The 17,139-nt window shown below is 45.2% G+C and overlaps 1 protein-coding gene and 1 long non-coding RNA gene across 5 annotated transcripts in view; one reads left to right on the forward strand and one right to left on the reverse strand.

Moving 5' to 3' along the window:
• Positions 1 to 6,464, forward strand: part of Atad2 (ATPase family AAA domain containing 2) — a 64,603-nt gene extending 58,139 nt beyond the window's left edge. For all 4 annotated transcript variants that reach the window (XM_063231136.1, XM_063231137.1, XM_063231138.1 and 1 more), the window contains 3 exons: positions 1,713 to 1,846; positions 4,694 to 4,822; positions 5,741 to 6,464. In XM_063231136.1, the coding sequence (XP_063087206.1) occupies positions 1,713 to 1,846; positions 4,694 to 4,822; positions 5,741 to 5,785 (308 nt within the window). In that variant the 3' untranslated portion in view covers positions 5,786 to 6,464. The remainder of the gene's footprint in view (positions 1 to 1,712; positions 1,847 to 4,693; positions 4,823 to 5,740) is intronic.
• A 1,398-nt stretch (positions 6,465 to 7,862) lies between these two features.
• On the reverse strand, positions 7,863 to 15,971 carry LOC111756027 (uncharacterized). The gene is made up of 3 exons (XR_002790527.2): positions 15,731 to 15,971; positions 11,890 to 12,018; positions 7,863 to 9,066 (listed from the first exon to the last, which is right to left on the reverse strand). It is a non-coding gene; the product is annotated as an uncharacterized LOC111756027 (long non-coding RNA).
• Positions 15,972 to 17,139: the final 1,168 nt, after the last annotated feature.

The raw sequence follows: 17,139 nt of genomic DNA on the forward strand, positions 1-17,139 counted from the left end.
GCAGTTGGGTAGAGATGCTGGGCAGTGCTCTGCTGTTGGATTGGAGCCCAGAGCCTCAGGCTGCAAGCTTTAAAGCCCTGGCCAGCGCCTCTGGTGCCTCTCCTGTTCAGGCGGGCGGTCTCAAGGCCACGATTTCGAGCAATGTGAGCAGCTCCTGGCCACCCCTACCATCTGTCCTTACTTGCAGTCAGTTCAGGACACTTCTACGTTCTCCTGGGTCAGAACTGTCTTTCTTTGGGTCTCCTTGAGCTTTTGGCAGTAGATTGGTTTGGATTTTGGAGGGGTTGGAGGTGTGGCTCAGTGGTCCAGCACCTGTGTAGGATGTTGGAAGGCTGTTCATTGCTGCCCCCCCCCCCAATAAAAAGATTTGTTTGGATTTGGGGAAAGTGTAGCATTATTTTATCATGCAAAAAATGGTAGCAGGCTCCAAAACGTGTCATAAAGAGGCAGTGACTACATGGGTTCAAACGTGAGCAGTCATGAAGCAGCCCACAGGGTCGTGTCCTTTCTGATGTGGATACTTGCTGGGTGTGGTGGCACATGGCTGCAGTCCCAGCACTTAGAAGCAGAGACAGGAAGACAGCTGTGAGGTCAAGGGCAGCCTGGCCACACAGCAGCCTGAATTGTGTAGGAAGACTGTCTCGGAAAATGTGTTCAGTGGTGTCAGGGACCACAGGCAGGCCTTGTAGGGATCGAAGTGCCCTGCCACTGGACCGCTCTCTCAGCCTTCTGTGGCTTCTGTAGATATAATCCTCTGGTGGTTCATGGGTTTTATTTGGAATCAGAAATGTTTGGGGTTTTTTTGTTTTTTTTTTTTTTGTTTTTTTTTTAGTCTCGTCTTTTTATCTTCAGGCAAGTATTAAGAGGGACAGTGTTTAGCTATCGGGGAATTCTTGTCCTGGCTCTGAGGGTAATGAGGTAAAGATCTTAAAAAACATCTCTCTGTTTCTTACCCTCATTTTTCTCATTTATGACTGAATAAGTTGCTCTGGACCAAGGATCCACGCGCTTGTTCTTTTGTAGGGTAGGCAGGGACCATGTGGTCTATCAGAGACACTTGTCCCTGCTGGGAAAACTGCTTTGACAGTGGTGAAATAGATGTGGCTGTGCTCTCATCAGGCTTTCACGGCGGGGATCTGGGGTTCACCCATTGGCGAGAGTTTACACCCTCGCTAAGGTTGGTTGGTTAGTTCTTTTGACAGTGCTAGAGACCGAACCAGGGGCTTTTGCTGTAAGCTGTGTCCCCAGGCTTTTTTTTTTTTTTTAATTCTAAGATGCAGTCTCACTAAGTTGCCAGGCTGAGTTTGAATTTAAGATCCTCCTGTCTCAGCTTCTCAGAGAGCCTGAATTATGGGCATGTGCCACCACGCCTAACTCCTTAGGTCAGATTTTGAGTCCCTCTTAACTCTTTAAATTCTGTGACTCTTGTGCCTAAGTAGAAGACGGTCTAACCTGTTGAGAAGCCTCTGAGGAGCAACATGAGAAACACTCACACTGTACTTAATCTTTGAGTATATGCTGGTGTCATAATCTTGTAACAGAGTTATTAAACCACAGTTGTAAGCTTCAGTAAGCTGCTTTTCTGGAAACAAGGTCAGCCCTCAGCACTCCTGCCTCTTCCTGCTGGATGCCACCACACCTGCCTGGCGGCTGTGTGAAGCCTGCACACCATTTCCATGGCCCGAATGATAGTCATTAAGTTTTCGTTTTAGAAATGTGTATCCTGCGGATGACTCGAGCCCGGCGCTGCCAAGTGGAGCAGCAGCAGCTCATCAGTGTGGAAAAGGCGCTGGCGATCCTCTCCCGGCCCACACCTGCGCTCGTGGTGGACCATGAGCGGCTGAGGGTGAGTGGGGGATGGGCGCGCTGGCACTGCAGGCCACTGGCAGGCTTCCTTGCCAGGCTGCCTGGAGTCATACCAGGCTCCAGGGGAGCAGAGCCGGCTGACTGGAGCTGGGTGCTGGGGCTTCATTGATGCTGAGCACTGGTGCGACGGTCTTGCAGAGCATCAGTGTCAGAAGGGAGTCCCTTGGGGTCGGGTTGGACCGGTCCGGGAGCTGTCGAGTTTTGATCAGCCGGCCACAGTGAGGGCACTGGCTGTTCTCAGGAGGAAACCTTCCTGCCAAGTCCCTTCAGGAGCTGTGTGGCCCCAAGCACCCTTAGAAACTGCCTGACTGCAGAAGTGGGCTTTGCAAGTTCCCTGCCTCCTTGGGCAGAAAGGTAGCAATCCCTCGGTGCTGGGCAGGCGGTTGGAAGGACCCTCCCAGCTCTACTCCTCTGGTGCAGGCGGGTCACGTGGTCAGTCCCAGGCAGCTGGTTGCAGGACCTTGCTATAGTCACTCAGCCCACCAGAGGCCACAGGCCCTCGCCTCCTGGGGGTGGGTGCACATGCATAGACTTGGCCATAACTAACATGTTCATTTATAGTTTGTTGGTGGGTTTGTTTGTTTGTTTGTTTTGAAACAGGGTCTGGCTTTGTAGTTCAGCTGGCTCTGAACTTACAGTGTAATCCAGGCTGGCCTCCAATTTGAAGGAATCCTCCTGCCTCAGGCTCCAGAATGCTGGAATTATGTGCAGTAGCCACTGTGTGTGGTTTGATTTATCGTTGTTAACATACTTACCCAACTCATTGTTCTCACACCTAATTTTGTTTTTTTCTTTTTGAGGTAAACTCAAGACGTTTCTGCTGGGTTACATCTGCAGCTTTTTTTTTTTTTTTTTTTTTTTTTTTTTTTTTTTTTTTTTTTTTTGGTTGGTGGTATTGTTTTGGAGAGACAGACACCAGGCTGGAATTTGGCATTCTTCCTCTCAGGGTGCTGGAATTACAGTCATGTGCTGCCTGCTACTCCCATCTCCCCATACCTTGTGTTTGTCTATTAGCATTTTAGTGGGTTTTTATGTAATTGTGGTGCCTCGTCCTAGCAGGCAACATGTGAAATACTATAGGAAGTCAGTCTCATTTCAGTCCTGAAGGAAAAACACCTAGTTGGAAAATTCTGAAAACAAAATAAACAAACACTGAAAGAGGTAAAATAGTAGTTCTCCATTTAAATAGTACCTTTTTTAGTTTCATGTAATGGAATTAGTTATACAGTTGAACTGCCATAAAGTACACAGCAGAAGTTACTTTTCTTCCTCTTTTGTGTGTTTTTTTGTGTTAGTAGTGGGAATCAAACTTAGGACTCACACTTGCCAAGCAGGTGCTGTGCTGCCGAGCTGTATCCCTGGCCTCTCTTCTTCTATTCTAATTTGATAATATTTTTAAATTCACCTAGAGATTCTGGGGGTGCAGTGGGAAGATGGTTTGAGTCACGGTCTTGCCATATTATCCTGATAAGACCAGGTTTTGTATTAACTTTGCTCAGAAGACGCAGTAGGCATCATTTTCAGGCTGTCCACACTTCCAGTTGGTTCGAGTCACCTTTCCTCCCACACAGCCCCCTTGTCTTCTGCATTGGTCCAAACTCTCCCACCCCCACACTGTGGCCTGGCTGTCCTGCAGCTCCTTCCTGCAGCACCATGGCCCGGCTGTCCTGTGCAGCCACCGTGCGCTCCTCAGATGAGCCTCCCAGCCATGTGGCCACTCACAGGGCCCTAGCAACACCGCTCTTGGTGACCCCACCCGAGTTCCTCACCTGAGTTCCACCCCCGGCAGGCCGGGCTTCACAGTTCCCATTAGGTCCGTGTCCAGGAGATGGGGGCACAGGAGAATTGAGGAATGTCACGAGGGACGATCCCCACAAAAGCGAGGAAACCCGGCAGGTACCAGAACTCCAAAGACAGTTATTTCACACGAGGAGTGCATTCAGTGTATCTGTCACACCACATACACTCGAAATCGTGCGGGTTCAGTAGACACAGCCACATTACTGGTTGTCAGCTGTGCACAGTATTTGCACGTTGTGTCTGTACTCCACTGGTCAGCAGCAGCAGTCTCAGATTCAGCTGTGTATGGAGGCATTTAACTTTTCTACAGGTGCCTGTTTGGATATTTACAAATACTTAGTTATAATTTATATTATTTAAATATTAGTGACAGTAATTTTATTAATATTTTATAGTCAAGTATATCTGTCATGTTTATATTGCAAGTACCTGAAAAATTATGTTAAGCCTTCTTTTCCAGTTAGGTCTTATTTTCAGAAAAATATCATCTTTCAGGCTGACCTTGAACTCACTTTGTACCCCAGGCTAGCCTCATCATCAGAAATCATCCTGCCTTAGGTGTGTGCCACCATTCCCAACAGCTATAGATAGAGTTTATAGCTAGAATTGAAATTAGTAGAATCCTCCACTGTGGTTTTTTTGTTTTGTCTTTTTCATTTTTGTCGGTACCGGGGATGGAACTCACGACCACCTGCTTGCAAGGCAGGTGCTTATGGTGCTGAGCTAAATCCCTAGCCCCCTCCACTGTGGTTTTTAAGGACAGGCATTATCAGGCCAAAGGCCAGGATCACAGAATAATGATAACATGAGGTCCAAGTGAGTGACCAGCTGTTTGAACAAGCTTGAGTCCTGACTTAGATTCCCGCTACAGAAGGTACTGACTACATAAACAAAGACAAACGCCTGCCCCGCCCTATCCCGCAGGTGGTTGGTCTGCCCTCCTCCTGGTTTGGATGCTAACTGTGCCTTAACTTTACAGTCAGCTTCTCCCAAGGAACTGGTCTCACACTCACCTGTTTTGCTTTAGAATCTCCTGAAGACTGTTGTTAGCAAAAGTGAAGACTACAATATATTTCAACTGGAAAATTTGTATGCAGTAATCAGCCAGTGCATTTATCAGCATCGCAAGGACTATGACAAAACCACGCTTATTAAGGTACACTGTTTGTTATGGAGTCTGAGGATGAATAGCTCCTTATCTGATTTTGTTTGATTTGCTTTGTTTTTTGAGACAAGTTCTTGCCAGTGTGGTTTTAATCTGGAATGAATTCACTATGTAATCCGGGCTGGTTTCTGACTTCCTGAGTGCTGGGGTTATAGGTTGTGTGCCACCACACAGCTATAGATAGGGTTTTTTGATTTGGTTTGGTTTTTTTTTGGTTTTTGTTTTTATTTTCGTCTTTTTGAGACCTGGTATCATATGCAGTCAGGCTGGCGTGGAAGTTATTCTCCTGCCTCAGATCCCCCAGTGCTGGGATAACAGGTGTGTGCCAGCACACCTGGGCTCAGGGAGGGTTTTAAAACAGGTCTACTGGGCTGGGGATTTAGCCCAGCGGCATAAGTGCCTGCCTTGCAAGCAGGCAGTCGGGAGTTCGATCCCTGGTACCAATAAAAAGGAAAAAGACAAAAAATAAAATAAAACAGGTCTACTAGTCTTCTTTTTTTTTTTCTCTCTCTCTCTCTCGTACTGGAAATTGAATGCAGGATCATCTTGTGCTTGCCAGGCAGGCACTTGTACCACTGAGTTATATCCCAGTCCCAGACCGACTTGTCTTCATCAGTTGTACTTTATAGACATTATTAAAGTGCTAATTTTGAAAAATATGTATGATTTTTAAATTTTAAAGTATGTCTGATGAGACATTATTACCACTAATCTGTAAGGTATAAAATGTCACCTGCATGTATATGATATAAAACCCCATCAGTAAGTTTATTTGAAAGTCTTATATTTTCATTTTCAATGTTTTATGTTTACCTAAGTATTATTTTTAAGGATGTTTATTATAATGAAAATATGTCTGATTTTTTCATATTAAAACTGACTTTTTTTTCTTTCCTATCCTTTCTATAGAAAATGGAGCAAGTAGTAGTAAACTTCAGGTGTTCTGGATCATGACGTCTTCGCATGAGGTGTTTTTATATTCAGTTCCTATTTAATTTACTTCTGATGTGTCCACAGAGTAACTGATGCAAGGTGAAATCCTGCGTCTTAAAGGAAAAGTTTCAGACCAGAAAATGCACTTAACTTTCCTGATAGCTGTGTGCATGTGTAAGACAGCCAACAGCTGTGGTGAGCCTGTGTGAGCAGGGCACTGTGGTGGTAGTTGAAGTTCAGCCAGCTCATAATAAAGCTGTTTTGTTAACTGATGCTTTGTGGCACTGAAGAGTGTTAGCAGCATTGCAGTTTTTCGAGTGAAGCACTTTCGATCCCCCTCCTGTCGCTGCTGTGTCCACCGTGGGCTCCCTCGCTGGCCCCTGAGAGCCAGAGGCTGAGTCAGAGCTCATGAGCCATGTCATGTTCTCCTGTCAAAACTGAGTGGCCTTAGATAAGCATTTTTATAATTCTAATGTGACTTAATGAAGTTTTTTTTTTTTGGCTCTTATGATTACATACAAAACAAATGTGTAACTACCTTTCTAAAGGACTTTAATAGCACACAATTTTGTATTTGAAAAGCATTTATATCTTTCTATAATTGTATGTAGGTTATATTCTATAGATATCTTTTATATGCAAATATATAAATATAAAATATTGTGTTACCAATACCAAAAATATATTTCTTAAAGCTAAAGCCACTGCCTTCATGTGCATATTCTTTTTGGTGAGAGGGGTAGACATTTAATCTGTAAAATAGCTCCTGTTGGAAACCTTGTTTGCAAAGCGTGGGGAACAGTAGTGTCAAATAAGGGACCGCGTGTTTCTGTGGCAGTGGCAGCTGTGCTGGGTGCGAACACCTGACCCTTTATATGCAGCAGGTGAAGATCACAGCCAGCCTGCTGCCCAGCCCAGCATCCTAGATTTTGATGCAGTTGGAGACTGAGCTGCCTTTGTTACTGATTTATCATCTGGGTTTTTCTTTCTTTTTTTTTGTGTGTGTGTGTGTGTGTGTGTGTGTGTGTCTGTCTGTCTGTCTGTCTGTCTGTCTGTCTGTCTGTCTGTCTGTCTGTCTTTTTCCTTTTTATCAGTACCGGGGATCGAACTCAACGACTGCCTGCTTGCAAGGCAGGCACTTATGCCGCTGAGCTAAATCCCCAGTCCATCAGCTGAGTTTTTAAAGCTTTCTAAAATCCAGCAATTTGGGAACTTTAATTAGTAGGTACTCTTACATAATCCATAAAGAAATGCTGGTTGCTGAGAACAACCGTGTACATATGTGGATACTGGTGGAGATATACATATTCATACTAATTTTTTTTAGCTTTATTATAACTTATGTTTCCACATGCATCTTTTATAACTAGCACTTCATTTTTTGTATACTGTCTTTATAATAAATTTGAAAGGTGGAAATTTCTCTGATTTTTTTTTTTTTTTAATTTTAAAGCATATTAAATGTAACTCAGTGCAGAACATGAAAACTGCTGTTCTGTGTATCACTGCAACAGTTGACAGTGCTGTGGAGCTGCCAGCTGAGGAGGTGACACCCAGAGTTCAGCTGTTCCGGGGCTGCTTAGGAGACTCCTGCTGACCAGGTCCCAAAAAATAGAAAGTAAAACAAAACGTGCTGTTGACATGGGAATGTTTATGTAGCGGGCTGCTGATACTGAAGTGTACTTAATGCCTTTCCTGTGGCACCCTCTCTGCACATTCCTAAAGTGATGTGTACATTTGTGTGTAGAGTTTTAAAATCCTGTTGAAATTGAAAAGTTAGACTGGGTGGGGTGGCACCTGCCTGTAATCTAGCACTTAAGAGGCAGAGGCAGGAGGATGGCTGCAAGTTCAAGGCCAGCCTGAACTGCATAGTGAAACCCTGTCTCAAGAAAGACAAAAAGAAATTGCAAAGTTAGACTAGAATCCTCTCTCCGCACTCATCCCAAGATGAAGACTCTGGAGCAGTAAGGAAAAAAGGGTTATTTTCCACATGGGAAAGGAAATGAAGACACCTATAATCACAGATTACCTAGAATTATATGTAAAAAGTCCTAAAGAATTTACACACACACATAAATAAACCTGTTAGCACCGGTAAATGAGTTTAACCAGTTATAGGTCCTGAGTTTGATCCCCAGTACCAAAAAAGAAAAATCAGTTATATTTCTGTACAATAGCAGTATGTAATCCAAGAAGAAATTGAGAAAGCAAGCATTTTACTTGCAGCATCTAAAACAATAAAACAGCAAAAAGGTAATGGATTTTTTTTTTCCAAGTCCATTTTATTTCAAAGAGAATTTCAAAACGCATCAATCAGGGCAACAACAGTACGTATGTTGTACATTGTCATTCCCAAATCAGTCACCCAAAGCACAAGGCATCTGTGTCCAATTGTCTGAACAATGCCAGCACAAATCTGTCTTCAATGAAGTCAAAGAAATCAGTAATATAACTGTCTTAACTATTTTTTATATACTTAGGTTTCTACTCACACTAGTGAGACGATACGTTTAGATAGGTCTGATTTACTTACGAGTATGTGCTCAAGTTTCAGCTGTTTACCTATAAAAGTGTCCAATTGATAACAGCCATTCTTGCTGGAGTTGGGTGGAATCTGAGTGTTTTACTTTGTATCTCTCAAATGACCAGTGATGTTGGATGTTTTTTCACATATTTATTCATATTTCTTCATCTGAGAAGCGTATATTCATCTCAGATGCCTGTTTTTTGATTGGGTTTTTATATGTTCTTGATAGTAATCCTTTGTTGAGTTACAGCTGGCAAACATTCTCTCCCATGATGTGAATTGTCTTCACTTTATTAGTGATTTCTCTTGCTGTGTAAAAGCTTTTCAGTAGGGTAAGACCCAGTTGTTGATTGTTGTGATAGTTCCTATGCAGTAGAGGTTTTGTTTATGAAGTTTGCCTAAAACACCAGTGCCTTCAAGAGTTCTACCTATTTTGTCTTCCAGCAGATTTAATGTTTCTGTTTTAATATTAAAATTGATCCATTCTGATTTTAGCTTAATACATGGTAAAAGATATGGGTCCAGTTTTAATCTTCGGCATGTGTAGAGCCAGTTTTTCCAAGGTGCTGGGTTTATACAGGAACTATAAAATTGCTAGAAGACCCTGATTGACATGTTTTGAATTTTTTTTCTTGAAATGGATTTTTAACAAAATTAATGAAAGAAAAAAAACTTAAGTAAACAAACACATACAGTAGTCATGGATTAGAAGACAGAATGCTGGTAAATGGCAGGGACCCTGGGAGCAGTCTTCCACCAGCATCACAGTCACCTCCTGAAAAATAGGAAAGTTAGTTCTAAAGCTCATGAATTGCATAGTATCCCAAGTAGCTCCCCAAAATGAATCTTGAAAAACGGCTTCACTCTAATTTTGGGAGTTCTGTCCCCCACCCCTTTGGTACTACCGGTCAAACACACGGTCCCACATTTGCCAGGAGATGCCTAAGCCACTGAGCTAAACCCCCAGCCTCTCTAATTTTGAAACTCACACAAAGCTACACTAATCAAAGACGTGTGGTGCCTATATAAAGCTAGACATAGGGTAGAGAAATCCAGAAAAATAGATGATGGCCGTTTGGTTTTTTGACTTTGTTGCTGGTTTTTTTGTTTGTTTGTTTTTTCATTTAATTTATTTATGGATTCTGGGAGTCAAACTGAAGACTACACTTAGCAGGCAGGTGCTTATTCCCCAGCTTGGTTTTTTGTTTTGTTTTGTGGTACTGAGGATCAAAGTCACGACTTCACACTTGCCAGGCAGGTGCTTATGCCCACTGAGCTAAATCCCCAGCCCACCAGCCCAGTTTTTTTCTTTGCTTGTTTGTTTTTGTTGTGGCTGTTCTTTATTGGGGGGAGGCTCGTTTTGTTTTGTGTGGGGGGGGGTTCCCCCTTTTTTTCTTTTTTTCTGGTACTGGGGATCGAACTCACGACCGCCTGCTTGCAAGGCAGGTGCTTATGCCGCTGAGCTAAATCCCCAGCACCTTTTGTGGGATTTTTTTTGTTGTTGTTTTTTGAGTCACATCCTCACTAGTAGTTCAGGCCGGCCTTGAACTCACTGCGTGGCCTGCTGGCCTCAAACAGCTCTCCTCCTACCTGGGCCTCCAGAGTGTTGGGATTACAGGCCTGCACCACCACACCTGGCCTGATCGATTGCTTTTTTTCTTTTCTCTCTCTCGGTTGTTTTTTTTTTTTTTTTTTTTTTTTTTTTTGTACTAGGGATCGAAGTCAGGACTTTGCGCTTGCTAGACATGCACTTATGCCACAGAGCTAAATCCCCACCCTTGATTGATTGATTTTTGACAAGGATGCCCAAATTCCTGAAATGGGGAAAGGGCAGTCTTCAAAAGCAGTGTTTTTTAATGAGGTTTGAACACCAACTCTGTATCCACATTTAAAAAATGAAGTTAAATTGTTCCTCATACCAAGTTAAATCGTTCCTCATACCATATAAAAACAAAATCAAAGGCCTAGATAGTGCTAAAAATAAAAATTTTAGGAGAAAACAAAAGCAACCCCTCATGGTGTTGGATTTACCAAGGATTTTGGATATTCACCACCAGAAACACTACCAGCAAAAGAACTGGGTTGAGTTGCACTTTATCAGAGTTGTATTTATTTATTCATTTTATTTTGTACTGAGGATTGAGCTCACAATCGCGCTTGCAGACAGCCGTTTAGACCACCGCACTAACTACACCTCATACAGTTTCCAAGCTGTGTTACACTTTTAAAACTTTTATTATGAAGGACATTTGGTGCAAAACAACCCAGCTGTGTTACTGGCATTCTCTAGAGGAACAATCAGAAGATGCATGACTGTGCAAAGAGGTGGACTAGGCAGCCTACAAATGCTCCTTGGTGAGGTCTCCCTGGACCCTCTCCAGTAACCAAGCCACGAGTTTTTCCAGTGGGAGGGTCTTAGTTACTTTTCCTTCCTGAGACAAAATACTTGACATCCAAAATTAGGGAAAGGAAGATTTATTTCTTACAGTTTTTTTTTTTTAATTCGTACCTGGGATCGAACTCATGACTGCCTACTTGCAAGGCAGGTGCTAATGCCGCTGAGCTACATCCCCAGCCCAATTTCTTACAGTTTTAGGAGTTTCAATCTATACTCAATCTGCTCCAAGGCAGGATGGTGTGGGCGGGGACAGCCCTTTAGGCATATTACTGACCAGGAGAACCCAAATAGCAAAGCACCAACCATGCAAGAGCCAGAAGACACGCCTTCTTCCCCCTGAAGACACCTTCCTCTCAGTACACTGTGTACTGGCTCCCACCCTGGGTGGGTGCAGCAACTCACCACCAATCTGGACGCTAGACAACGAACCAATCACAAACGCTAGATTCAGTCGCATCCATAATTGAGTGAGGTTTGGTGGGGGGACACTGACATAAACCATGACAGAGGGAAAAACATTGCTGGAGAGGGAGAGGGTATGAACAATGCCCCGAGGTGAAAAAGGCCTTATGCTTACAACCTTGCACATTTCTGTGTCGATGTGAGGCATATTTTTGACCAAGAGACTTTTCCGCAAGTTATAGAGATTTGGTGCCATTTTTATCCTAGGGATAAGCTGTTTATTCCAGCTGCTTCCAGCTTTGTTGGCTAGCTGCCTTCTGTCTCCCAGGTAAAACCTCCCTCAGTTTCCCTTTTGTAAGGCCACTTATGATTTAGGACTCAGCAGGATACTGCAGGACAGCCTCACACCTCAGCATCCTTAATCTTATCAACATGAGATTCCAGGAATTACAACAAAGATTTTTTGGGAGGTCGTTTTGAGCCTACCACAAACATGCAAAATACAAACTGAAGAAATCGTATTCCCACCCACCCCGAAGCGTCTCTATACCGTCTGAAAATCCAGTTTTGCTCAACTCATTGTCTGTCCCTACCAATCCTTGGGAGTGACTATTTTTACAACTCTAGAGTCATCATTAATGGGCCTCACTAAAAAACTCCTTAGAAAATGGCTTTGACTGCTTCCACCACCCCAGACCACAAACTAGGGATGACTTGCATCTGTAAGTCGACCTTGCCCTGCAAGATGACTTTGAGAGTTCCAGCCACTTCGATGCACACAAATGCAAATATACTCACACACACACAAGGAGGCAGAGGGAAGCACGGAAAGCCAGGAAGTGCTGTCATCCTTCCCCTTCCAAAAGCTCTTCTACAAATTATGCACACTTCCCTTTGTATCTCATTGGCCGGCACTTGGTCATTTTGCTACAATGAAAACAAGAAACATGGTCATGTCCTAGCTGAAAACACTGCCCACAGCCTTCTTATGAGGAACAGGAGAACCGAGAAAAAATGGATATTTCAGGATGGCACCTGGCTATCTTTTCCTCAGTGTTCTAACAGGTTTCTGCCTCTGCAATATCCAACATGGGACTTAATCACACTGCTTGGCTGGAGTAAGAAATACCTACCAGATTAGGAAAGCAGAGTTGTGGGTGTCCATGAATGCCAAACTAAGGGGGAGACCTACCCAGACTGTGGGTGACACCAACCAATAGGCGTGTAGCCTGAATGGACTAGAGAAGGGAAAAAAGAAAGTGTCCATTTTTGAGCAGGCATCTGCTACCATGGCCTTCAATTGTCAGTCTCATGTAGTTGACCTTCAGCTCAGACTTGCACCAAGGACTCTGCAGGAGTTTCCAGGCCTCTGCCTTGGGCTGGCGCCACGTCCCAAGTCCCTCTTGTTCTGTGGCTTCCAACTTCTTGGGCTGGGCCACTCCCGAGCCCTGCTTTGCAGCACAGACAGCTGCCATGGACTCCTGCCTCATTCTGGAGCGGCAGAGGTGGACTGGCCCCTCTCTGATCTGTAAGTTACCCAGTAAATCTTGCAGTCCATACAAGTCAGCCACCCTCAGCAGAGGTGCAGCAGAGTAAAGAAAGGAAGGGTGGAGTGGTGAAAGCCAACCAGGATGCCTGCAGTCACAGGGTACGTGGAAAGTCAGCTGCGGAGGTGATGCCTGCTCTCCAGACTGGCACAGCTGCTGTTCCACCCATGCACTGCAGAAAGGATTGTGTGTGTGTCGCCACTACATGGTCACGTTGGACTTGGTAATACTTATTAAAAAGTATGAAATGTGTCTGATAGGGCTTTGATTGCTGCTGTGCCAATCATCAGTGATTTTGGTACTTCCTTATGTTCGGTGAAAATCCTTACTTACACCTGTAACATCACTGTGTAGTGCTCTAGGAGACACCTCGAAGCTCCTGAGGACAACTGGAAACAAAAGTGCACACGGACGTTCACTGAACAATTGAATGAATGCTGGAGACACATTAAAACCAAAGTTACCAACAGTCAGATGCTGTCCAGAGGTGCCGCAGGTGAACAGGGGCCTGGAGACTGCTGTCTGTGGGTCAAACATGCACTTCCATCTTCCAGAGTCTACCGTGTGACATTGACCCATGCAACAGAGTACATGGATTTCTTGACACATTTTTCTCTCCCACCTGTTCTGACATGACATTTATATGTGTCTTTTTCTGTCTTCCACCACTGTATTAATATTTTTATATAATGTTTTGTGGTGCTAGAGACTTAGCCCAGGGCCTTGCTATGCCAGTCAGATGTTCTACCACTGTTCCATCCTCAACCCCATTTTCTGCAATGTGTTTGTTTTGAGATGAGTCTCCCTGTGTCTCCCAGGCTGGTCTCAAGCCCCTAAACTCAGGATTCTCATACTTCCTTGAGTACCTGGTCTCCAGGCACGTGTCACTCTGCACAGCTTCCCACCCTGTCTTTTAAACATTTTAATGGCTGGGTGTGGTAACCCATGCCCGAAGTCCCAGCACCCAGGCTGAGGCAGGAGGATACCCTCGAGTTTGAGGCCAGCCTGGACTACAGAGTGAATTCAAGGCCACCCTGGGCTACCTAGCATGAGCCCATCTCAAGAACCCAACAACAAACAAACAAAAAATGGCAAATTCTTCTGTCCCAACCTGGGATCTTACTCTGCACTCTCCAGATGTTCTCTCTCAAGGCTAAATTCACAGAGCATCACTCTCAGTGACCCTTTCCAGGCCGAGTCACTCCTCTAAGCCAGGACCAGCCTGTGCTGCTCTTCCTGACCTCTGCTGCTCCTCCTACTCTCTGGAAGCAATGATAAACCCTGCCATGTTTGCCCCCATGCCAAGGCCTAGAACTCGGCTCCCCTCAGCTCTCAGCTGTCACCAAGCCCTGCCCGGGCTTCCTCACTGGGTCCAGCCTGCCTCCAGTCACGTGTGACTGTGCCCACGTGGCGAGACGCCTCCTTTGGGCCTTCTTGCGTCTGCCCTGCCCCGCTGCACCATCTTCCACCCCATAGCCAGGGGATTGTTAGAGCATTCAGCCTTTATCACTGCTATACTCCTCTAGGGCTGCCCTCTGGAGACCCTCATGCTACGGAGTCTCCACCCATAGCCCGCTCTTCTGGTCCGAGACATCTCAGCAGCACTGGGCCATTTCTCTTCTGTCTCTGGGCTTCCTCATGCTGCTTCCTGAATCTTTTTCACCTACCCCTACTCCTGTCCTACAGTTCCCAGCATAAAGTCACTATCCTAGAGACCCTTTCCTGCTTTCAAATGAGAAGCCCTATTTTTTTTTTTTTTTTTTTTTTTTTGGTCTTTTTCATTTTTATCGGTACCAGGGATCGAACTCACGACTGCCTGCTTGCAAGACAGGCACTTATGTCGCTGAGCTAAATCCCCAGTCCCCAAGAGAAGCCCTATTTTAATTTCTCATGTTTTGTTTGTTTTTGAGTCATGGTCTCACTGTAGTTCAGGCTGAACTTGAACTCACTACATAGCCTAGGCTGGCCTTGAACTCTTCACAATTCTCCTGCCTCAGCCTCCTGAGTGCTGAGATTATGGGCATGCGCCACCACACTTGGTTTAATCTCCTTTAACGCCCAGTATTCTTACATTATGACACACTTCATAATTTATATATTTTTAAAATATTTATTTACTGTTTCTCTTACCATAAAGTCATAGGCTTTCTAAGGTCAGGAGCTATGTGTATATAGGTCCAGCACCTACTGCAATAGGTACATGGTTGACACTGAAAAACAGTGTATTTAACGCCTGAGTAAATATGTAAGGAGAGAAGAAATTGAGAGCAGGAGAGGGAGACAGGAGGTTCCTAGGAAATGGAGGGCATAGTGTGTCAGAACAGCAGAGCAGGAGGACCCCGTTAGCGGGCTGGAGAGTGACTCACTGGTACAGCACTTTCCCAGCATGCTCCAAGCCCTGGCTTTGATCCCTAGGCCTGGGGAGAAGGAAAAGATAAAAGTATTCCCAGCTGTGTGGGAGGCTGAGGCTGGAGGGTCACCGTTCAAAGCCAGCCTGTGCAACTCAGACGCGATCTTAAAAATTTTAATTTTTTTAGGATATAAACTCACCTTTAGTGTAATTTTAGAAGCCTCTTCTGTAAGATTTATTTTTCTCATTTCAAGGCTATGAAGGACAGATTTTTAGTTTGGTACAGTCTGAGCTGTGTCAGCAAAGTAATTGCGGAATGAGCTGGAAGGAAGGTCGTAGGGGTTTGGTTTTTTGGTTTTGTTTTTTACTAGCTCTGGGAGCAAGTGAAAAATACCAAGAAATGCTGTATTTACGCCTAGGCAGTGACGAAAGACACAGGCAGCCTTCGTTAAATCGTTAAATCGCTGGGTTATAAACGCAAGCTTCCTGTGGGCAGGGCTCAGTACTTTCCCGGCTGTGCCAGGCCCTGGGTTTAATCCCTGGTACAGAAAAACAACAGCAAATGCCAGATGGGTTTCATTTGGTTAACATTCTTAGGTTGAAAGCAACAGAAATTCTTTCTAACTTGAGCAGAAAAGCGCATATTTGAGAGGCTGTAAATTACCTTGCGCATGGTCAGAAAAACCAAGTCGGCGGAAGAAAAGCAGCTCTAGTAATGTGACTCAGCATGGCCAAAACTTACCCAGGCTGCACGCTGGGTTTCGAGGTCCCCACCTCCCCTCACTGACAGAAGAATTGGTCTGGCCCTGATGTCCACGGTGCCCTGATCGGAGGCCAGGGTCACATAACCCGGGCAGCACAGTGTGGGACTCACATCGTGAGCACGCGGGAGCTCTGCAGCCAAGCCAGGGCTCCCTGTCCCAAGGCTGGCACAGCCAGGGCTCCCTGACGTCACTTCTGACTGCTTCTGAGCCAGCTGCTTGTCGCCTTGTGTGCGATTTACACACCATATCTCATTTTAACCCTTCCAAAGGCCCTGGAGGGCCTAGTAGGAAGGGTGCAGTATTATTTTATTCTACAATAGGGACATGGAAGCTCAGATGAAGGCACTTATTCATTGTCTTATGTGTCAGAAGCAGGACTCCAAGTAGGTCTGCTGCTGAGCTAAATCCCCAGGTCCCATATTCTCTTTTCTGAGACAGGGTTTCCCTATGTAGTTCTAGCTGGCTTTGAACTCACTATGGAGCCAGGATGGCCTCGAACTCATGGCGATCCTCCTGCCTAAGCCTCCCTAGTGCTGGAATAATAGATGTGCACCACCACACCTGGCAGGAACCCTTATTGTTAACCTCATGCCTTGAGCAGAACCCACACATGCCCCTGGGTATTCGATCTTCCAGTATTAACAGATGGCTGCCTCCGCCAGCCTTGCTAACCTGCACATGAGGCTTGGCTCCTATTCTGTCTGAGGGGTCAGGGAGTGCACACACCTGTGCACAGCTGCAGTGAGCAAGAGATGGGCATGGGTGGTGCCGGCAGCCTCTTCCCTTGTGGACAGGACAGCTGGCAAGTGTACCCTGTGTGCTTCTGTGGGGGCGAGGCCCCAGGGCAATGCCTGCCCTGTCACCCTTCCTCTGCCCGCTCCACCACCCTCTTCCCCCAGGGAGCCCAACTGACACTGCTTTATAAAACCAAAGTGGGAAAAGAAGTGTCCTGACTGTAATTATGTTTTTCTTAGCTCTCAGCTATTGAAACTCACAAACCGGCATTAATGTCCTCCAACAACACTTTTATTGTGACGGTGTGATGATTTTATTTTCACATTTCTTTCCATTTTAAAGATAGCTGTATTTTGTGGCAATGCTATGGGTTTTCTGAACATTGCTTTTATGAGGAAAAAGTGTTCAGGCTGTGTAATTTTAGTGTGCAAAAGTTGGAAACGAAATTATTCCATCTGAGCCGTTCACTCTGCCAGCAGCTAAAGCCTAGCAAGAGGCAGGGGCCAGCACTTAGCATGCATCGCACACCCTGGAGGCTGAGGGCCATGGCCCTCGAACACATGCTGCATCCAGATGACTGAGATGCGCGGGATACAGGGGACTGCAGCACTACAGGGATCACAGAGGGCCCGATGTGGGGACCCGGGACCTG

Source organism: Cavia porcellus, unplaced genomic scaffold (assembly GCF_034190915.1).
Source record: "Cavia porcellus strain 051 isolate PalLab524CR breed Dunkin Hartley unplaced genomic scaffold, mCavPor4.1 scaffold_19, whole genome shotgun sequence".
Taxonomy (NCBI): Eukaryota; Metazoa; Chordata; class Mammalia; order Rodentia; family Caviidae; genus Cavia; species Cavia porcellus.